At 37.8% G+C, this 23,443-nt stretch overlaps 1 protein-coding gene across 1 annotated transcript; it reads right to left on the bottom strand.

Annotated features, from left to right (window-relative positions):
• Positions 1-20,270: 20,270 nt before the first annotated feature.
• On the bottom strand, positions 20,271-22,364 carry LOC133797620 (uncharacterized). Its single transcript, XM_062235587.1, has 3 exons — positions 22,217-22,364; positions 21,989-22,048; positions 20,271-21,546 (listed from the first exon to the last, which is right to left on the bottom strand). Exon 3 carries the CDS (start codon positions 21,487-21,489, stop codon positions 20,509-20,511), a length of 981 nt encoding a protein of 326 aa, XP_062091571.1. The 5' UTR covers positions 21,490-21,546; positions 21,989-22,048; positions 22,217-22,364; the 3' UTR covers positions 20,271-20,508.
• Between the last annotated feature and the right edge of the window lie 1,079 nt (positions 22,365-23,443).

Here is a 23,443-nt window from a genome sequence, read left to right as displayed (position 1 = left end):
GAAATTTCATGTCGATCAGGGCTTTTATCTTGTCGGGGTTGGCCTCGATTCCTCTTGAATTTACAATGAACCCCAAAAACTTCCCTGATCCAACCCCGAAGGAACATTTGAGAGGATTTAGTTTCATCTGGTACTTGTTCAATACATCAAAACATTCTTGTAAATCCTTCACATGTCCTTCTGCCTTCTTAGACTTTACCAGCATGTCGTCCACGTACACCTCCATGTTTATCCCGATCAATTCTTTAAACATGTGGTTAACTAACCGCTGGTAAGTCGCACCTGCGTTTTTCAGTCTGAAGGGCATTACTTTATAGCAGTATAAGCCTGTATCGGTCCGAAAGCTGGTGTGATCCTCGTGAGGGGGATGCATGCTAATCTGGTTGAAGCCCGAATATGCATCCATGAAGGAGAGGATCTCGTGTCCTGCAGTGGAATCGACCAACTAGTCGATTCTTGGGAGTGGGAAGCAATCTTTTGGGCAGGCTTTATTGAGGTCTGTAAAATCTACGCAGGTTCGCCATTTGCCGTTAGGCTTGGGAACCAGCACTAGATTGGAGACCCACGATGGATAAAACGCTACCCTGATGAACCCATTCTTCTTTAACCTTTCAACTTCTTCTTTTAAGGCTCTTGATCGATCTTTATCGAGCAGCCTTCTTTTTTGTTGCACGGGTGGAAAAGTCTTGTCTATATTCAGGACATGGATGATAACTGCAGGGTCTATCCCAGCCATGTCTTTGTGTGACCAGGAAAAGACCTCCTGGTTCTTTCGCAAAAATTCCACCAGTGCATGCTTCGCGGTTGGTTCTAGGTTTTTCTCGACCTACACGACTCTGGTCGAGTCTTTTTCGTCGAGTTGGACCTCCTCCAGGTCCTCGACGGGTCCAACGTTCTCTTCAAAATCCCCAAAGCGAGGATCTAGATCTCTATCCTCACTTTGGGAAACACCCTATTTGGTGACTTCATCACCGGATTGGGCTTGTGTATCAAATTCCATCTGCAACCTATCTGAGGTAGTGCTCTTTGACGTTCCCTTTTTTGCCTTCGTGACTGAGGCGTTGTAGCACTCTCTGGCCTCCCTCTGGTTTCCCAATACGCGTCCTACCCCTGCGTCTGTCGGGAATTTCATGGCTAAGTGCCACATAGAGGTGACGGCCCGTAGATCAACCAGTATAGGTCTCCCAATGACGGCATTGTACGCCGAAGGACAATCAACTACTATAAAAGTGTCGAGTAATGTCCTGGTAGCAGGCGCTGTACCTGTCGTCACTGGTAGTCTGATTGATCCTGCAGGGGTGAGTCCCTCACCAGAGACGCCATATATTGTCTGGTTGCAGGGCTCCAGGTCCTTAACGGACAACTTCATGCGTTCCAGCGAAGACTTATACAGGATATTCACCGAACTTCCTGTATCGACCAGTACTCTCTTCACCATCATGTTGGCCATTTGGATATCCACGACCAGCGGATCGGAATGTAGGAACCGGACATGTTGGGCATCGCTATCAGAGAAGGTTATTTCGCCCTCTTCTGACCGAGCCTTTTTTGGCGCACGGTCCTCCACAGTCATCATCTCGATGTCCTGGTCGTGGCGCAGAGTCCGAGCGTATCGTTCCCTGGCCTTTCCGCTGTTTCCCGCGAGGTGCGGGCCTCCACAAATGGTTAACAGTGTGCCAGTCACGGGGGCAGGCTGCAAAGGTGGCAAGCGTTGGCGTGTGGGCGCTTGCTCGTTGCCACCTGGAGCTTCTCGTTGGGAATTTACCGAGGCCCGTACTTATCTTCTCAAGTGTCCTTGTCTAATAAGGAACTCTATTTCATCCTTCAGCTGGTTGCATTCGTTGGTGTCATGTCCGTAGTTGTTATGATAACGACAGAACTTGGTAGTGTCTCTTTTCGAAATATCCTTTCGAATGGGGGCAGGCTTCTTATAAGGCACACTAGAATTCGTGGCCTGATAGACCTCTCCCCGAGACTCAACTAGGGCAGTGTAGTTAGTGAACCGAGGTTCATAACGGTTACCCTTGGCTCATTTATTGTCGGAGGTGGAAGGCTCATTGTGTGGCCGTTTTCCACCATTCTTGCCATTGCCGTTACCGTTACCGTTCCCGTTGCCGTTGCCGTTGCCATTAGGTTTAGACCCATTGGTGGCTTTGGCGGGCTAGGAAGCCTTCTTATCCTTGCCTGGAGGCTTTCCATCGTCGGCAATGGCATCTTTGAGCTTGATGTAACGATCAGCCCAGTCCAAGAATTCCTGGGTAGTTCTGACTCCATCTTTTCGGAGGCTCTTCCAGAGAGGGGTGCGACGCCTAACCCCTGCGGTTATGGCCATCATTTTGCCTTCGTCCCCCACCGTTTTCGCTCCAGCGGCTGCTCGCATAAAGCGCTGGATGTAGTCCTTAAGCGATTTTCCATCCTGTTGGCAAATTTCAACCAGCTGGTTTGCCTCGGTCGGATGCACATGATCTGCGTAGAACTGTCCGTAAAACTCCTTTACGAACATCTCTCAGGAAACTATGCTTGCAGGAGGGAACTTGAAAAACCACTCCTGCGCGGCATCAGAAAGTGTTGCAGGGAAGATCCTGCACCGAGCATCTTCGGACACTTTCTGAATGTCCATTTGTATCTCAAACTTATTGACGTGAGACACCGGGTCACCGTACCCATCAAAGTTCGGAAGCGTAGGCATTTTGAACTTGCTAGGAGTCTCCGCCATAGATATCCTCCGGACGAAAGGAGTGCCTTTCCTCCTGTCATGATCGATATGAGATGTTCTTCCCCCGACCAGTTGTTGCACTACCTGGTTGAGGGCATCCATCTGGGCCAGCACAGCGATAGGAATCGCTGGGGCCTCTGTTGCTGGGGGGATGTTCTCGCCATGCCGCTCGCGGCGATCATTGAGCACATCTCTCAAGTCCTCGTCTCTTCTCCGCTGCTCGCTAGCTCCGAGCCGGTTGATTGAAGGAAGATTGAAGGCAGATGGCGTTGGAGTGAGGATCAGCTTGCATGTGAGTCAGGAGGCTGCTGAAGGACGCGTGGCGCGAGGAGGAAGCGCCACTTGGCGCGCTGGCAGTGGGGGCTCGCTGGGCTTGGGCCAAACGGACCTGGGCAAAATTACTTCAAAAATGCCACAATTCCACTACATTTTCAATTCTACTTCTTCCCTTCTTGCTCTCTTTTTTCTCTTCATTTCAAAGTGCCAAAATACAACTTTAATTCTTACAAAATAACAATAAATTAAATCACAATCAAACATTTTCATTTATAAAATAAATCATATTAATTCTATGAAAATATTAATTAAAACTTAATTTATTTTGACTATTAAAATCAATAAATGTGTATTTTTCACCACTAATCAATAACAAAGCGTACCATGAGGTATGTAAACACATGAACAAAATGAGTGAAAGCATGCTACAGTACTTAGAACATTTTTCAAAATTTATGTTTTGTTAAATCAAACCAAAGTACTATGCTAAGTTCGGTCATACGGACAGATGTTAAAGTAAATGAAAATATTATAACATTATAATGCAGTCTTTTACACTACAAGCATCACTGCTTGGATGTAATTATTCAAATAAAAGTAAAGTTTGCTGCCCATGCAGCAAATTCAAAAAGATAGTCTTTACATCACGATCCGTAGGTCGTGTAATTAAAGAAAGAAAAAATAAAAAAGTTCAAGAAGCATTAGGAGCAGGAGGGTCTTTATCAACATTCTGATTGGTCGTATCCTCAATGACTCCTCCTTCCTCCGCGCCAGCGATGCTTGGGGAGGCAGGGATCCTTGCTCTTTCCTCTTCTTCAGCCAATCGAGCAGTGCAGCGGGCCAGCTCAGCATTCTTGACATCTTCTGAAAGGTAGTCAAAGTTGGCGCCCTGGTTGTGTTTCCAGAAGTCATAAAAACACCGAAGCGTCGCATTCTTGTACCTTTCCAGATCTTTGGCATTGGTAAGCTTCAGCTGCTCTATTTGGCTCTCAAGAACAGCCATGGCCTTGTCCTTGGCAAGAAGCGCCTCTTTGAGTCTCTTGCATTCGCGATATTGGACTCGGCTAGACTCCTGGTACTCCTCCCTCTGCTTCCTCAAAGCTACCTTCGAAGCTTCGACCTCCACCAGCTTTGCCACCGCAGCATCCTTCTGCTGAGTGACCGCCTCCAACTCCCCCACATGCCTGGCTTCTGCAGCCTGAAGCTCCTCAGCAGCTTTCGCCTGGTACCTCTCGATGGCCTTTGCCCGAGCCTGGTCGATGGTAGCTTGGGCATGGGTACGAGCAGCAGTTGCAGTCAGCAAGGCCTGTGGATAAAAGATAAAGTTAGAGTCTGTTGCCAAGAATAAAAGACGAAGGCCAAATAGATAAGAAATTCTTACGCTAGCCATTTCGTTTAGGGCCCTGTTCAGAATTTGGTTGACCCCCATATTCTCTGCCTCAGCCATTGCATCCTTGCAGCGGTCATACCTCACGATGTGTGCAAGGCGGTCCTTGGCTGCTCGCAAGGCGCGGTTTGAGAGTTTGGCCCCAAGAGCTTCATCCCGCTGGGTTTGTTCTTTGGTGGCTGCAGGTGGAGGGTTCGTCGTAGCAGGCGAGGTTTCCTTCTCAACAGGAACCGAAGGCTGGGCAGAAGTTTGCCCAGTTGGCACGTCCTTGGAAGGATCTTCTGATCGCCCCTTTTTGGCAGGAGGTCCTTGGCTCGATTCGCCGTTATGCCTCCTGGACGTCTTTCGTCGAACCAGAGGGACTTCTACTTCCTCCTCAGTCTGATATAAGTCGAAGACGTTGGGAGCGGCCATATCTGCATACAAGTAAACATATGCAAATGATAAGATCAAGGCGGATAAAAACTCTTGATAAAACAAGAAAGAGGTCACAAAGTTTAATACCCGAGCTACAACTACTAGTCGCTATACTATTGACTCTATTAGTCACATACTCACTATCTAGCACGAAGAAGTCTGGCCCTAGATTTGGAGTATACGTAAAGTTGCCCTCCCCGTCAAACAAGTGACAGGGAATTGGCAAGCTATTTAAAAGCGAAATAACTGTACCGTTTTCATCGGAGGATTCACCCAAGTCCACAACAGACTCTGTTGCCTTTTGTTTCCCCTTGCCTTGGGGTGCAGAAGGCCTTTCTATGGAAGGACTGCCCGTGGGTTCCCTGATTGTAACCCCCGCTGGCCTCCTTCGAGGAGGGGACGCGGGGGGTTGCTGCTTGGGATCCCCCTCGGCCGTGGCATCTGCTACCACAGGTCCTCTTGTTTCATGGCGAGGAGCCAGGAGGCTGGATAGCCTCAGATTTTCGTCAATGACCAGGGACTTGACACTTTTTTCTGCGTCTGTCATCCTGGCCAATACAATGGACCTTAACACCATGTCTGGTGTTGGGGTCGGACGTAACCATGGTCCTGAAAGACAAAGTGTACTTTAAGAAAAATGAAGGAAAATTCGCTGATGAAAAGTATCAACCAGTAGAAACAGCACTTACCTCCTCGAGCGAAGGCCAGGTTGTTGGTGGTCATGTCTGGAGTGAGGAAGTACTCCTTGCTGTACTGCCCCACGTTGGATATGTGCGTAGTGTCACTCAGGAACGTCCGGCTTGTCTCCTGGTGACAAAGATGGAAGAAGCCCGTCCCATACTGTTGAGGGTTGGACTTGAGGTCGAAGAGATAATTGACCTCATGGGGGGTAGGTTCTGGCCATTTTTTAAGATTGTACAGGATATAGAGTGCGGCCAACATTCTATATCCATTCGGAGTAATTTAGAAGGGGGCGACACCCCCTAATAAAAAGGATGAAGAGGGAGGGTAGCCCCCGCCTCTATATGATACCTAGACCAAGCACTGTATACACCTCCGGGAAGGTTAGCCCTTTGGTCAGCAGCATGAATTTTAAGATTAACCCCTGTGAGAGGATACTTCCTGAGGTAGTTGGCAAGCATCCGAGGAGTCACTTGGCTGGTCGGGGTGAGATACCACTCGACATCAAGAAGATTCTGATGATGAGGGCGGGCTCTGATTTGGATATTAGGGTCAGGAGCGGGATTTTCTCAACCATTGGTCGAAGGAACCCTAGCCTGTGAATCAGGCTGGGCAGGAGAGTTTGGGCTATCTTCAGAGTCAGGTATTTTCTTACCTAAAGATTTAGAACGGGCCATTTGAGGAGGTGATGGGCGAGGTCTAGAAGAAGATCGTGAAAATGGGATCTCGTGAACTCTGTCGGTCGGTTGTTCTTCGCCTTCGAGCAGCTGGGCAAGAAGATCGTCGTCGATGGGCCGTTCACCTCCCCACAAATTTGGCATTAAAGTCTGCAAACAGAAGAATGGGGAGGTGAAGATAAAGAATTTTTAAGACTTTTTAGAATAACGCTGGTCGAGTATAAAAGTTAGGCTTTTATACAGCAGCATTCTAACGAAAAGCTAAAAAATTTCACGCGAACAGTTTGAGAAATAGATCAAAGGGTGAAAGCAAAAAGTTTTTCATAAAAACTTTTTCAACTCCCCTTAGGGCGGGAAAAACCTATTTTTTTCAGTTGGCCTAAAAATCAAACTTTTACTTCGGTTTTACGTCCTAAAAAGTATGATCTCAACTATCAGACTAACTCGTAACTTTTTTCACCCACAAGACATTCTACTGACAAGCATCTCAACCCAGAAATAGATGAACTCAACAGTCAACATACAAAAACATGCATTACAAAAATATGAAACATAAAGATTCCAAGATTTACCAGAAAAAAGGTCGTGGAGATTGGTAAGAGTTTTCGGAGATCAGAGAACTCTCGGGCTGAGTCTTGAAAACGCAGAAGGACGGTCTCCGGAAGAAAATGGAAGCTCTGGTTTTAGGGTTTCTTGAAAGAGTAATGGCGTGCGTAAAAAGAAAAAGAGAACTTCGGAGATGTTATATATAAGTTTTGTCTGTGGCATTAAAAGGGATTAATCATCAGCTTCCCCTTTTTCGAAGTATGGGGAAACGAGATAGCCGTCGAATTATTACTGGGGAAGCGAAAAGTCATGATTAGACAAGAGTAGGTTGCTTTTTCCAAGAACACACGAAGGGTTCTGACACGTATGGCGGGGTCACCGAAGGGTCGTTTCCTCAAAAGTTTATTTATTGCTCGTAATAAATAAACTTGGGAGGCAAATGTTATCCAAAAAACTGGCGTACATGACGTGGCGAGTGATTCCCGGACACGTGGCTGACACTTGGAGGAACTCTGCTAGGGTATCGACCAGAAGACAAATTATAAGTAGTAGGCAGCCGAAGCTTACCTGCGACCAGCTTGGTCGCAGGTTCTGCATGCTTCATGATGTTTCTATAAAGATCTTGGTAAATCTCGAAATTGACTCCCACAATCTCCTGAGTATCCGATTATTTAGGAGAGAATATCTGTAACAGATTCATGTAATCCCCTTTGAGCTTGTAAATAGAGAAAGATAGCTCAAGGGGGGACTTTGGGCTTTCGAATTATTTGAGATTAGAGTAATTCTATTTGAGATATTGTATTGTTCTTCAGATGTTAGTGAAACTCATTGAACCCTAGTTCTTTGATCACTCATTTGATTCTCACATCAATAACAATCTAAGTGGACGTAGGTTATTACCAGATCCTGGGGCCGAACCACTATAAAATATCGTGTTCTTATTATTTTCGTCATCACGTTCTTTTCAACGCATTCATCCACGTCAAACGTATTTTGACTCCGTGTCAGTTGACCAAAATCAGGGTCAACAATCTTTATTTTACTATCTTGTTTATAATTATTAATTTAGTAATATATATTGTCTTTAATTTCTATATTATTGTCTTTTATTTTATTTTCATGATACAAAAAAATCTCATCAATCTTTGGAGCTAGGTTAGAATTTATTAATTTTGGTTTAAAATAGTTTTCTTTTCAATTTTAGACAACTCATTTGGGTTCAACATCCTTGCTTACACGATCACTATTCTATAAATAGGATTCGTGCGCTTGTGATTTATAAATATTTAAAACATACCCGTTTTGGGTCCATCACTCCACAAACATTTATTTGTACCTGCTTGCATGCATGAGTATGGTTATTACTGCTAGGCTTGCCTATTAAGACTTAGTAACATGTTATTACTTGTTCATGAGTATCTTGAGTTTTCTTGCTGGGCTTCGGCTCACGGGTGCTATGTGGTGCAGGTAAAGGCAAAAGAAAGCTAGACTATCCTTGAGTTGGAGAGCTTAGGTGAGGATGTGTACATATGCGGCTGCTCGACCGCCACGGCTGAGGGTTGAAAGAGGAACTATGGTTAAACCATATTTTGCCGCTTAGGTCGGCTGGTTGTAAATATTTTGTTGTAATTAACCTTTAAATTATATTTTTGGGATCCCAATGTATATGGTAAATGTTTTAGTAAAACGTTATATCTTAACCAAAAAATTTAACCCTAAATTGCTAATCATACTTAGTTACACGATTATGGCCAAATGGCTCGATTAGCGAGTTTAATACTGTTTAAAATGCACACCGTAATGATCCCTGGAGATTAGGGCGTTACAAAATGCTTCTTCATTCAAAATTCCATTTAAAAAGGCAGATTTAACATCCATTTGGAATAATTTGAAACCAACAATACAAGCAACAACCAATAGCAATCTTATTGACTCAAGTCTTGCGACAGGGGCAAAAGTTTCATCGAAGTTGACTCCTTCAATTTGAGTATACCCCTGGGCAACTAGCCTAGCCTTATTTCTTATTATTGTACCAAATTCATCAATTTTATTTTTGAAGATCCATTTGGTACCAATAACATTGGTATGATTTGGTCTAGGAACAAGAGTCCATACCTCATTTCTTGTGAATTGTTCTAATTCCTCTTGCATTGCTTTTATCCATGACTCATCACTCAAAGCTTCTTTCACATTTTTTGGTTCAAAGCTAGATGTAAAGCAAATGAATTGAACCAAATTCACATACATTTTTCTTGTCACCATAATTTCTTCAATATCACCAAGAATGAGATCTAAAGGGTGATTCTTTTTAATTCTGGCATAATGTTATCTTTGTATTGAATCTGTGATGATTTCTGGCCCTTCCTTTGTTGGTCGTGTTATATTATTTCATATAATATAATATTAGATTAAATAATATGATAAAATGTGATTTGTCACACAAATGTGATTTGTCACACCTTGTAACATATTATTGAGAGTCACAAAATTGGACTAATGTGTGTGCCCAAATGTAACATATTTTGGAGTTACAAAATCAGTTACAAATTTGTAACTCCCAAATATTACCCAATAATGTGTATATTATATGTTACACATTTGAGATTGGATTTCATAAAGTCATGATGATATATGACTGTTGGAGACATGTTTTTAACTCCCAATAGGTGTTTGAAGGTTACAAAATCATGTGGGAAAGGATTTGGGACGTTTTGGAACGTTTTGGAAAAATGAATTTTTTGTGCTGAAAATGGCCTGTGGCCGCGACCACTGACTTACAGTGGCCGCGGCTTGGGGGACAAAAGCCAGTGGCCGTGGCCACTGAAAATTCTTGGCCGCGGCCAGTGAGGCTGACAACCTATGTGAATTTTCAGTTTTTTCCAAACTGAACGGTTCTAACATCCCAAATAACTCCCAAATCTCCATTTTAACTCCATAAACATCCAATTAAACATTGGTAACAGCCATGAGGGTTGGTGGAATTTGAAATTCAAAGGGGTATCTCAAACTCTATAAATAGGAGCCTAATGCTCACTTGTAAGACACACTATTTTTCATCCACAAAGCACTTGGCTGAAAAATACACCAAAAGGCTTGATAATTCCAGAGAGCTATTTCCTAGAAAGATCCCTTAGTGCTTAGAGAATAGGGGGAAATAAGCTTTTGGACAAAGTTCTTGAACCTTGTTCAAGTTGGTGATCCCCACTACTCTACACTTTGGTTGTGTGAGAGTTTGTGTTTTCATTCTTTTGTTCTTCTTATTTACTTGTATTGTTATAGTATTGAGTTTGTAATCTTCTTCTTCTACATCTTTTTATTTACTTGTATTTTGAGCAATTGAGTTGTAATACTTATTTAATCAATATTATCTTGTCCATTGTATTTTTTCATAGAGTTGTATTTGGTTTTTCCATAATTCCATTGAGCAATAAAATATATTATCTAACAATCAAAAGCTTATATTTCCTTTTCAATGGAAGGGGAGACCATCAAGATCATGAACCAAGACCTAGTGAGGTTGGATAGGTTTGATGGATCCAATTTCACTAGGTGGCAAGACAAGGTGAAATTCCTTTTGACAACACTCAAGATAGCCTACATCCTTGAGTCATCCTTGGCTCCTCTAGCCGAGCCATCCGACAAAGACACTCCCGAGGAGGTGGAGAAAAGAAGGAAGAGAGAAGAGGACAACCTTCTTTGTAGGGGTCACATCCTTAATGCCCTATCCGATAGGCTATATGATCTCTATACCAATACCAAATCCGCGAAGGAGATTTGGGATGCCTTGGAGAGTAAGTACAAGGCTGAGGAATAAGGTACAAGAAAATTCTTAATTTCTCAATATTTTGAATTTTCTTTCATTGATGGGAAAACTCTTTTACCTCAAATTCATGAGTTACAAGTGATTGTGAACAAGTTGAAAGTTCTCAAGATTGAGCTTCCTGAGGCCTTCTAAGTTGGTGCAATAGTGGCAAAATTACCACCAACTTGGAGGAGCTATAGGAAAAGAATCCTCCATAAGAATGAGGATTACACTTTGGAAGAGATCCAAAAACACATTAGAATTGAAGAGGAATCGAGAATAAGAGACAAGGGTGTGAATGAGTCTAAAGATGAGACTTCCAAGGCCAATGCGGTTTCACACAATCATTCCAAGGGCAACAACAACAAAAAGGGTAGTGGGAACCCTTTAGGTCCAAAGAAAGATCATGGACAATTCAAAGACGTGAGAGGTCATTGTTTTGTTTGTGGAAAACCTGGGCACTATGCTAGAGTGTGTAGGTACCGAAAGGACCCACATGAGAATGAGGTAAATGCTATAGAAAAGGAAGAAGAGATCCTAGCATGATTACCATGTTTATGTGCCTTATTGGGAAAATTATTATTTTGTAATAAAGCTTGTACTCTTGAAAGCTATCAATAAAATTAAAGTATTACTCTATGATGATTCTTTATTTTGCTATGAGACATTTGTGTGAGACATCAACAAAGTTTCAAAATGAACTTGTTAAAATAATAGGTAAGTGTGTAGACCTATTATTTCATAATGTGATTATTTGTTTGAGAAATTCTCACATTACACTTGTGTTCAAATTTTATTTTGTGAAATATATAAAAGAAAGAAACCAAGTGAAAGTTACTTTCAAATAAGTGTGTCTTGCTTTAGCAAGTAAATGAATCAAGATAAACATTGAGGTTTTTTATCTTGATTTATTGAGTGTTTATCATGAAGCTTAAGGACTCATAATGAACTTTGAGAATCATAGGTCTAGATTTATCTTGGAGGATAAATGACTTATTAGAAATGAAGAGATTTCTATTTTAAAGTGATATTTTATTATCACTATGTGAAAAATGTGGGGGTGATGCTCCAAAGTTAATCAATTTATTGTTAATTAATTGATTAATTTGGTCATTCTATCAAATAGGTGATTTGAAATTCCACATTCTAAATCACATTGGCTATATGTGTATAGAATGGATAAATCTAGACATGCTTGGTGTCTAAAGTTACTGTTTGTAATATTTTGATTCAAGAAGGAATCAATTTAAAACATAAAGGAGAATTTTAGAAACAAAGAGGTTTCTAGAATTAATATTCAAATGTTTATCTTGGATATTAAACTATAAAATAGTGGAGGTGTTGACTATGGTCAAAATCACTATTTTAAAGAGGTAACTATTTTAATCAAACTATGGCTAGCAACAAAGTTTGAATAAAATAATGAGCGTGTCTAAGTATGCATACATGAGAAAAGAAATGATTCAAATGGAATTATTTCTACATCTCAAGGGGTGGGACTTAGACTTCCTAAAGAGATTCACGGTTGATGGTAACCTATCTTAATACTAGTAACCAAACTAGTATTAGGTTCAATAGGTAATAACAAGTCAATCAAGTGAATAGATAGTAGTACTCAAAGGTTTGTCCCATCTGAGATATGAGTACTAGTGTGTTACCAAAATGAGGGTTAAAACCGAAAGGTTTTTTAATAGAACTCAATCTTGAAAAGACAAGTATTTTAGGGTAAAAAAATACTGTAAGAGTTCTACCTATATAGACCTAGGGGTGGTGCCGCCCCTCATGAGAATTGGGAGTCATTCTCAAGAAAAGTCTATGAATGGAATGTGCACATGGCCATTAACGGTGCAAAAGCGAGACATTGAGGTCTCAAGTGAACACAGCAAAGGTGTGTGTGTTATCACCGGTTTGTTATCAAGGGATAGTGGTTCAATGCTTCGGCAACCAAAATTTCAACAAACTTTGTGATAATTACACTAAGGTAAAATTCAAGTCAAAAGACATTTTACTTTATGCACCATTGCAAAGGTTTCTATAGAGAGTGGTTATTTAATCAAGTGGGGGAATATTATATTTTAATATAATGTTTGATTGATTAAATAAGTGTTACAAAAAGTGATTATTTAATCTAGTGGGGGAATGTTATATTATTTCATATAATATAATATTAGATTAAATAATGTGACAAAATGTGATTTGTCACACCTTGTAACATATTATTGAGAGTCACAAAATTGGACTAATGTGTGTGCCCAAATGTGACATATTTTGGAGTTACAAAATCAGTTACAAATTTGTAACTCCCAAATATTACTCAATAATGTGTATATTATATGTTACACATTTGAGATTGGATTTCATAAAGTCATGATGATATATGACTGTTGGAGACATTTTTTTAACTCCCAATAGGTGTTTGGATGTTACAAAATCATGTGGGAAATGATTTGGGACGTTTTGGAACGTCTTGGAAAAATGAATTTTTTGTGCTGAAAATGGCCTGTGGCCGCGACCTGGGGGACAGAAGCCAGTGGCCGCGGCCACTGAAAAGTCCTGGCCGCGGCCAGTGAGGCTAACAACCTATGTGAATTTTCAGTTTTTTCCAAATTGAACGGTTCTAACATCCCAAATAACTCCCAAATCTACATTTTAATTCCATAAACATCCAATTAAACACTGGTAACAGCCATGAGGGTTGGTGGAATTTGAAATTCAAAGGGGTATCTCAAACTCTATAAATAGGAGCCTAATGCTCACTTATAAGACACACCATTTTTCATCCACAAAGCACTTGGCTGAAAAATACAATAAAAGGCTTGATAATTCTAGAGAGCTATTTCCTAGAGAGATCCCTTAGTGCTTAGAGAATAGGGGGAAATAAGCTTTTGGACAAAGTTCTTGAACCTTGTTCAAGTTGGTGATCCCCACTACTCTACACTTTGGTTGTGTGAGAGTTTGTGTTTTCATTCTTTTGTTCTTCTTATTTACTTGTATTGTTATAGTATTGAGTTTGTAATATTCTTCTTCTACATCTTTTTATTTACTTGTATTTTGAGCAATTGAGTTGTAATACTTATTTAATCAATATTATCTTGTCCATTGTATTTTTTCATAGAGTTGTATTTGGTTTTTCCATAATTCCATTGAGCAATAAAATATATTCTCTAACAGGTCGTTCAGATGATGTTAGAACAGATTCAGCTATTGTTGCAACTTTTTTTGTATAAGAAGGCACAACATCACCTATTGTCACAGCAAGAGATTCTGTCTGAGAAGTTTCGGCAATGAACCTATCAATTTCTTCTTCATTTGAATATTCAGAAAAATCTTTTAAATCATCAACAACAACATTGGATGATTCCATAACAATTTGAGTTCTCATGTTATAAACACGATAAGCTCTACTATTCATAGAATATCCAAGAAATACTCCTACATCACTTTTTGAATCAAATTTTTTGACATTCTCACGATCTCTAAGAATATAGCATAATACCAAAAAACATGAAAATAACTTACATTAGGATTTTTTCCTTTCCAGATTTCGTAAGGAGTTTTGGAGGTACCTGGGCGAAGAAACACTCGATTGATTGTGTAGCAAGCAGTGAATATTTCCTCTGCCCATAATCGTTTGGAGAGTTTCTTACTGTTCAACATTACTCTGGCAATTTCCTGCAAGGTTCTATTTTTTCTCTCAACAACCCCATTTTGTTCAGGAGTTTCGGGAGCTGAGAACTCATGAGAAATACCTAGAGATTTACAAAAATTATCATAAAAAGTATTCTCAAATTCCTTACCATGATCACGTCTAATTCTCACAATCTTACATATATTGCAATCATTTTCAACTTTTAATTTTATGCAAAGATTTTTAAAGGCATCGAAAATATATGATTTTTCCCTTAAAAAGTCAACCTAAGTAAAACGAGAAAAATCATCAGTACACACAAAGATGTACATTTTTCCATTAATACTTTCAACTTGAATAGGACCAATGAGATCCATATGCAAAAGTTCAAGAACTTTTGAAGTATTAATTCCTGTAACACTTGTGTGGGAGTTTTTTAATTGTTTCCCCAACTGACATGGTTCACATTTACTTGCAGATTCTTTACCCAATTAGGGTAACCCACGAACTAACCCTGCACTTGCAATCTTTTTCAAACTTTTGAAATTTATGTGACTCAGTTTTTCATGCCATAAGTCAGTGGTACTACCTATAGCCGAATGGCATGTGAGAGTTGGTGAAAGTGTATAACAATTATCAATAGATCTATATCCTTTCAATACGCTCATATCATTTTGATCAATAACATTGCAATCATCACGAGAAAAATTTACTTTGAAGCCTTGATCACAAATTTGACTTACGCTAATTAAATTAGTCTTAAGGCCTTCAACAAGCAAAACATTTATCAACTTTAGTAATCCATCAAGACTTAGGGTACCTTTTCCAACAATATTACCTGACATACCATCACCAAAAGTTACAACACCACATTTTAAAGATTTGAAATTTGTGAGTATATTTGCATCACCTATCATATGTCTAGAACACCCACTATCAAAATACCAAGAGTTAGAGGCACGAGATTTATAACAAGTAAAAGCAGCAAAACAATTTGTTCTTGTTTTTACAATCCAAACACTTTTTGATGGTTTTTTCACAACCTGTTTTGTTTTACTATAATGATTGAAAAAATTGTTATTGAAAAAATTCATCATAGTAAAACATCTGGGCCGGATGTGCCCTTCCACTCCACAAAAATGACAAATTGGAATGAACCGATCTGTTTTATTTCTCTTGACAAACTTGGTCTGTTTAACATATGTGGAAATAGATTGTACTTTTGTAGCATCACCTGTCTGAGATGTACCTGCAGAGACGTTAGTGGTTGAGCCCGAATGAATGCCAGATTTCACAAAAATGGTTTTGCCTTTCGATTTAAAACCATTAGATCCTAATCCAGAAAAATTACCAGCTTTTTGTCCTGCACCAATAACATCATCCAAGATTCTAGAATTTGGATTAAGCATTTTAACACCTTTTACCATGTGATTAATTTCATTTGATAATCTCTTAATTTCACAATCTTTGGCAATAACTTTATCCTCAAGAATCTTCACAGTGTTTTCAAGTTCATCATTATTTTTCTGTAAAGATTTGTTATTGCTTGTCATTAAGCAATTATCATAACAAACATTTAACCATTGATCATACATATCTTTGTACGATTCTTTCAAAGAGTCCTCATCCAGATCAGACTCATTGGATTCACATTCAGAGTTTTCTTCCTGAACTGTGTTGTTCAGACACACAAGCCTTTTATTAACCTGCAGATTTATAGTTAATCCAGAAACAACAGAGGTGAAGGCAAAGTTTGAGTTATCTTCTTCATCGCTACTTTCAGAGTCATGATCACTCCAAGTAGCTGCCATTACCTTTTTATTTTTCTTCAGTGTATTGGCACATTCAGATTGAATATGACAAAATCCTTCACATTCCCTGCATTGCACACATCTTTTATTGCTATTGTCAAAAGGTTTAGAGAAATGATTACCTTTGGAAGATTTGAACGTGGATTTTTTGTTACCAATCTTTTTCATGTATTTTTGAAAAAAATTGGTCAACAAAGCCATTTCTTCTTCATCATCATTTTCATCTGAATCTTTCATCTTTGATGATTTAAGAGCAACTGATTTTTCTTTGGGAGCACTTGGTTTTTCCTTTTGACGAATTTGCTGATTGAGTTCAAACGTTCGTAGTGAACCCATCAAATCCTCTACTTTCATTGTGTCGAGATCTTTTGCCTCCTCAATTGCTGTGAGCTTTGTTTGAAACCTGTCAGGAAGCACTCTAACAATTTTTCGAACTAACACATTCTTTTCCAATTTTTCACCCAAAGCAAAATATTCATTAGCAATGTCAGATAGTCTTTCATAGAAATCAGTGAGAGACTCAGTTTCTGTCATTCTAAGATTTTCAAATCTTGTAGTTAACATAACAAGCCTAGAACGCTTGACATCAGCAGTTCCTTCAAATTGAGTTTGAAGGATTTGCCAAGCTTCTTTGACAGATTCACAAGCAGATATTAATTTTATGTATCATTCACCAACTCCATTAAAGATAGCATGCAAGGATTTGTTGTTATAATTAGACAATTTATCTTCAGCATCGGTTCAGTTAAGTTCAGATTTTACCTTTGTTACATCATTTGATTCAGATGAAAGTGTCCAACCAGTTAAGATTGATCTCCACGCCTTTTCTTCTTGAGATTTAATAAAGGCTCTCATCCTAACCTTCCAATAAGGATAGTTAGAATCATTCAGTAAGGGAGGGCGAGTTATAGATCCACCTTCTGCAAAGAAAGACATTTCACAAGGCACAAAACAAACGGAAAAATACAAGATCTCACTAAGAGTTTAGTGACCTACTCTGATACCAATTGAAATTCCGTATTTTAATATTACAAAGTGATTTAAAATAAAAAACTTAATTAAATGTGGAATATTGATTACGTTGTTTGGACAGATTCCTGTTTTGTTAATACTACTTATGCAACTATTTAAACGGAAACATAAAAACAGGTAACAAATTCAACACACAAGAATTTTTACGTGGTTCAGAAATCCTTTCAGATAACCTACATCCACGGAGCTATGCCCAGAGAATAAACCAATTAGTAAATAAATAATGTGTACAAAAGCATTGACTTAAACAATGTAAGACTCCATCTTAAACTATTACCGCAATCTTGTTGTACTCTTCTCTACGAATCTGGTTTTGATAAAACGTTGATTCTCTTGAAATCCCTTCAAAGAACAGCGAATGCTCACTTCCTCCCAAAGTGAGACTTAGATAGAATCCTCTCCCGAAGATCCTTACAAACACGTTCACAATAGACACTACCTGTTTACAAGGAACTAGATAGATATCCACAGGTACACTCAGCACTCTCACAAATATTAAGATGAACAAACTTAATCTCTACAAATAAAAACACTCTTCAACATAACATAGTGTTTTACAAATATTCAAAATGGAAGAGATGAAAATTCCAAAGGCCTTGGCAAGATAATTATAGGCAAGGAAATCGTCCAAGGCCAACATTTTCTGAGATCTTTGAAATCAAATTGCAAATTCCTTTGATTTAGGAAATCAGCCAGCCAGATGAATTCTGTGTCGACAGAAAAGGAAACTGATGAGTCATCAATGCCATCAATTTTATCTTGCAGAACGAACATAGTCATTTCTTTTGACCATGTTCATTTTCGACACATTCTTTATTCCAGAAAGAACATAATCCCTTAAAATAATCTTAAGGTAATTGAAATACATATTTTTACCAAATAATGTTTATTTGTGGTAAATAAGGTAAAAATGTATTCACACTTAAAATATATTTTCACACTAAAAACTCTGCTAAATCAATTTGATAATAAATCATGAATCAATAAGGATATGCTACTGATTTTCCTCAATAACTTTAAAATATTTTTGTCTAAATTAAAGTTAGCCAATAAAGGATTTTACAGAAAAAAAAATTGTATAATAAACTGATATGATAGCCATAAAAATATTAGGAACACCAAGTTAGTAAGTATACTAAGTAGTTTGTCTCTACTTAGTATACTTACTAACTTGGTGTTCCCAATATTTTTATGGATATCATATGAGTTTATTATACAATTTTTTTTTTCATCGAGGCTTGTCGAGGCAAGGAAAAATCATAATATATCTAATTCTATCGAGGCCTATCGAGGTTGGTGCTAAAAGAACCATAAGTCTTATTCTATCAAGGCATATCAAGGCCTATCGAGGCAGATGCTAGAATCAGTCATATGTCTATTATCATCGAGGCCTATCGAGGCAGGGGCTAAATCAGTCATATGTCTAATATCATCGAGGTCTATCGAGTCTTATCGAGGCAGATGCTAAATCATGGTTTATGTCTCATTCTATCGAGGTCTATCGAGGCACCCTAAAACTGAAATATCTAATAGCATTGAGTCCTATCGAGACCTATCGAGGCACATTCAAAAACAAACCTAACATCATATACTATCGATGTTTATCGAGGCCTATCGAGGTGGGTCAAATTTTTTGAAAAAAAAATCCAGATTTCTCAGTTGCCCAGCCCCGATCTATCTTATGAACAAAACATTAACAAAAAACCAGACATTGCAGATTAAAAAGAAAACCCTCACCTTCGCGTACTTGGGAGTTGTTTCGCCTACTTTAGAGTTGTTTGGTTGCCTCTGGGTGCTTCTGGTCCGATGTTCAAGTGCTGGTTCCGAAGACCTTATCCGACAATGCTTCTCTTCTCCGATTTCGTTGTGTTGCGACGGATTCAAATGTGGATTTTGAGAGTTTTTTTGGTTCGGGACCGAGAGTGAGAGGGAATATAGAGAGAAGAGAGAGAGTAGGAATATATGATAGGGGTATTTTGGGTACTACGGTAAATAGTAGGACCAAAATAAGACTTTTATAGGTGACAGAGTATTTTTTTAAATACAATGCCCTTTGTATGGATTAAAAGTCAAATTTTCCTTTTTAAATTATTCATATTTTATAAGGCTTTATTTTAAAAGAGCTAGTGGCATAAAAAATGACGTGTTCTGTATAAAAAAATAGAAGAATGTTTTTTTTTTTTGAACAAATAAATAGAAGATTGTTGGGAATATCTTTCCTACCAAAAAACAAAATACAACTGTTACTGTATGTATTCAAATTTCCAGGTGGGTCTATAAAACAAAGTGAAAATTATATTTTATATGAGTTTTTTAATAAAGTATTCAAAATTATGGCTTTTTTTATAAGTATTATTTTATGGTTTTTTAAAATTTGTATTCCTTTCTATAATTTTTTTTTAGAAAAGTTGAGAACTACCCACTTTTAGGAGTAGTTAACTAAAATTAGACACTAAATATATTTAGTTAAATTTTACTCATTATTATCATGAGACTTCCCAAATTAACTTTATTTGAGCACATAGTTCTAAGTGTTATTGTAGTGTGTATTATATGTATATCATATACATATAATAGGTATATTATATGAAATAGAATATCATATATACGTATATAAGTGTTAAAGAAACTTAATGGTTCCCTTTTAGAGGGTATAATAGGTATATCATATAAAATAGTGGGCATTTTAATAAAAGTTTAAAATTGTGGGTATAAAGGAAAGTACTTAATTAAAAACGGGTATTGTATATAATTTTTTCATTTATTTTTCCATATTTTTATAAAAAAATCATTTTTATGCCATATTTTTGTAAAAAATAATTATTATGCCATATTTTTTTTCTCATAATCTGATTTTTTTTAATTAAATTTGTCCACACAAACTAAGAAAAATTTAATTACCATATTTTTGCATATTAAAAACTAAAAAACCATATTTAAGAAAAAATCCCTAAAACAAACTCGAAGCCTTCTTAGAACGAGAAATTAAGACAAAGATTTCAAAGGCTTTAATCTTTGCACACCCACTCGTAACTTGACAATACAATAAATAAGGGAAGAAAAAAAGTCTTCATAAATCCTTGATGGCACTACTTCAAAGTTTGTTTGTTCTAACTTTATGGTGCTTTAGACCAAAATGAAACAATCACATCCGAGTCAAAACTTTATTCATGAGATGCTAATAATTCCACTAAAAGAAGTTGGCCTCATTGGATGAGCAAATTTGTGTCTCCACAAATAACTTATTATAGATAAGACATCATTTATTAATAGTATTTTTATGAATTTGTCGCTGTATGATACCCAAAATCCACATTATTATACTTAACATGTTATATTTGTCGAGATTCTTGTCTCTGTATCTAGTGTGAGATGTATATTACATCAATATAAGAATTGGGGTGATCAAACCACATATTTCTTCTACAGACTTACAGCTTACAAGTTACAACATTATAAAATACAGACAATAAAAAAAATGAAGACATCCAAATCCAAAACCTTTTCAAATAGAGTTGGAGAATGACAAACATGACTAATCATCAACAGAAGAAGCCTCTTTCTGACGAGCTCGAGCAGTGAAGCCAGCAAACCAAGCGACCCTCATCAACTGCATTCCAAGAATTAGAACCCACCAGGACACCAGGCCTCTAATTGTATGCATCATCCAACCAGGTGCACTGAGTTCAGCTCCAAGCCTCAAACCCCTCATTAGCTGCAACAAACGGTAAGCTTCATACACAACAGGGGTCACCAGCCAAACTGGTGACTGCCAATGCCATGTCAGCATCTCGGTCAGCATCTGTACAAATAGCAGTAAAAGATAGGGACCCAATAAAACTGCAGATGTGATGAAAGTTTGGTGGGGTTGGAGTAAGCCCTTTTGTGAACCATAGATCATGATTAGTGGGATGATGAATCCAGTTGCAGTAGCAACTATGTTCCAGAACTTGTAACTAAATGGCGGTTTGCTTTTGCAAGGTTGCATTGCAAGCTTTGGCCGAGCAATAGAGTCAGCCATGAGAAGGAAGAGGGTTGCACCAAGGTTGAATATGCAATCGAGTCCAATCAAGGAAAATAGGCTGGCTATGTTGGGGCCAACAAATATGGAAGATATAGGCAACCATAAGGTTGGCGCCATGCCTGTAACGAGGAGAACAGAAGGGCCTAAAAGCCACATAGGCCATTTGAGTAACTGAAACTGATTACTTGTGCTGTACTTTCCATTGCTGGCTTCAGATGTTTCAGTTGAGTTTTCAGAACTCAGGGTCCTAAAAATGTTGGCAGATTTATCCAACAAATTATCTTCGGTTTTTTCAGTGGGGGCGTGTGTAGCTGAAGAGGTCTCCCAAACACTCAGTTTGGTGCAGCCAATGGCAGAATGTTTTATGTGAGGGTTGGGGGATGTGAGTAGACGGAAGCCATTTGAGGGTTTCAAGAAGTTCAAGCTTCTGGGGTTGACCCTTCTCGGAAGAGTGATGATGGTTGAAAATGATGGTACAGCTACTGAGGCCATTCCTCGATTCGGAGTTAAATTTATGCAACACCAAGAGGACCACTACTTTTGGTTGAGCTGAAAACGAAAGAAGAACCAGAAAATAACAGCAGATTAATCACACAACATACACATAATAATATTGAGTTTTCTGGCTTTCAGATTCGCTGTAAGAATCTTTCAACAACAACAAAACTATCAATGGTTTCAACATTTATGTATTTAGATTCTATGAAAGGCCGTGGCTCGTGTCACTACCATTGTACAACATTGTATAATTTGTATCGTATCACATCATATTAATGAATGACATTTTACGTCGTTTTCTAAGATTGAAGTCGTATTACTATTAATTGTGTATTGACTCCACTGTATGAAGCAGAAAACGATGTCGTATGTGAGAAGAAGATGTAAATGGTAAAGAAACAATGATTTCGTCCAAACAGAAAGATGTTTCGAAGGAAAACCATACTGTCGAATAAAGAAAACAAGGAGAAAATATATGTCGTTTGAGAGGTACCTGAGACTAGCGGTTACCGATTCTCGTCGCGAGTTGAGAATTGAATACACAGGTGTATCACTGCAAAAATCAAAACTCAATTTGTATTTTTTACACAAAATATATATTAACAGAAAACATAAACTAGGGAGAGGCGATTGAGGAAGATAGATAGATAAATTAGGTATGTGGGAGCGTAGAAACAATTGAGGAATGAAAAATTAGAGGGAGTTGAAATCACAAAGCTACCTGTTCCGCCATGGCTGAAATAAACTCGATCAGATTCTAATGGATGGTTTAAATCCTGATCAGGGAATTAGTTCACCGTTATTTCTGCTAAAAGGGCAAGCGAAAGCCCATTTTGAAGCTACACACTTTAGCTAACTCTTGGGCTAGGCTTTTCATTCGTTTTAAATCCAACTTAAGGACCCACTTACCATTACTCGTGTATTATTTAGGAAAAATTACACCAACATTATAAATTTAAAAAATAAAATAAAAAATACAGAATATAAAAATTATAAAAATTCTGATAATAGTTTGTTCTGATTCTGTAATTACAATTTTTTATTTAGTCTGTAAATATTATTTACAAAATTATAACAAATTTGTAAACTTTCTTTAAAAAAAATTTCGTATATATGATTATGCCACATTTTGTATTTTTAGCATTTTTTTTAAACCTTAGATATTTTTTCGAATTTCCTTGTTATTTATATTCATCTCTAATCTACCTTATAGGTATCAAATGTTGAAATCTTAATATTATGTTGTTCTGTAAAAGTTTGGTTTGTCGTTTCGTCAACATAATATGTATTTATTCATATTCACTAACTAAGAATCAAGTGTATCAAAATTCATTAAAAAAAATGTATCAAAATTATTCTATAATCCAAATACCTAGTCCTTCTTAGCATAGTACTTATTGCATGTAGACGCTTGAATCTACAATTGAGTTGATTGAAGGTGAGCACGGACAACCTACACACAACAAAAAAGAAGTAGACCGTAGAGATTTTGGGACATTGAGGTAGTGCTAGCTAAAAGATCAAATTAGCGAGGTGGATTGGAATATATATATATATATAATATATATGAATACAAATAGAAATAGAAGAACTTAGAGCATAGTAGGTAGTGAATGATCGATGCCCCTAAAAAGGACCCCTCACTCTTTTTTATAGAAGTAGGAGGGAGGGCTAAACGTCTCTTCGGAAGATCATATGGAATGGCACAAAGTGTGCAATGTATTATGAAATTCTCTTTAGATCCTCTACAATCGGAGATATAAATATTGTGTTATATTTAGTACAAAAAATTAATATATGATATATTTAGCATAAGTTTTAGCACTATGCTTCAATACACAATTGTAAAAGTTGATGCAAAAATCAATCTTTGATTACTCCTCATTTGATATTTTTTAAAAATATACAAAAAAAAAAAAGTAATAATTTTCTTTTATATTTTATTGTT

This window comes from Humulus lupulus, chromosome 8 (assembly GCF_963169125.1).
Source record: "Humulus lupulus chromosome 8, drHumLupu1.1, whole genome shotgun sequence".
Lineage (NCBI taxonomy): Eukaryota > Viridiplantae > Streptophyta > Magnoliopsida > Rosales > Cannabaceae > Humulus > Humulus lupulus.
Note: the sequence above shows the minus strand (reverse complement) of the source record. Positions and strands in the feature narration are given on the sequence as shown.

What these genes read in the sequence shown, in the direction of transcription:
- LOC133797620 (XM_062235587.1), bottom strand. Translation starts at nt 21,489, where the DNA reads ATGGCCTCAGTAGCTGTACCATCATTTTCAACCATCATCACTCTTCCG.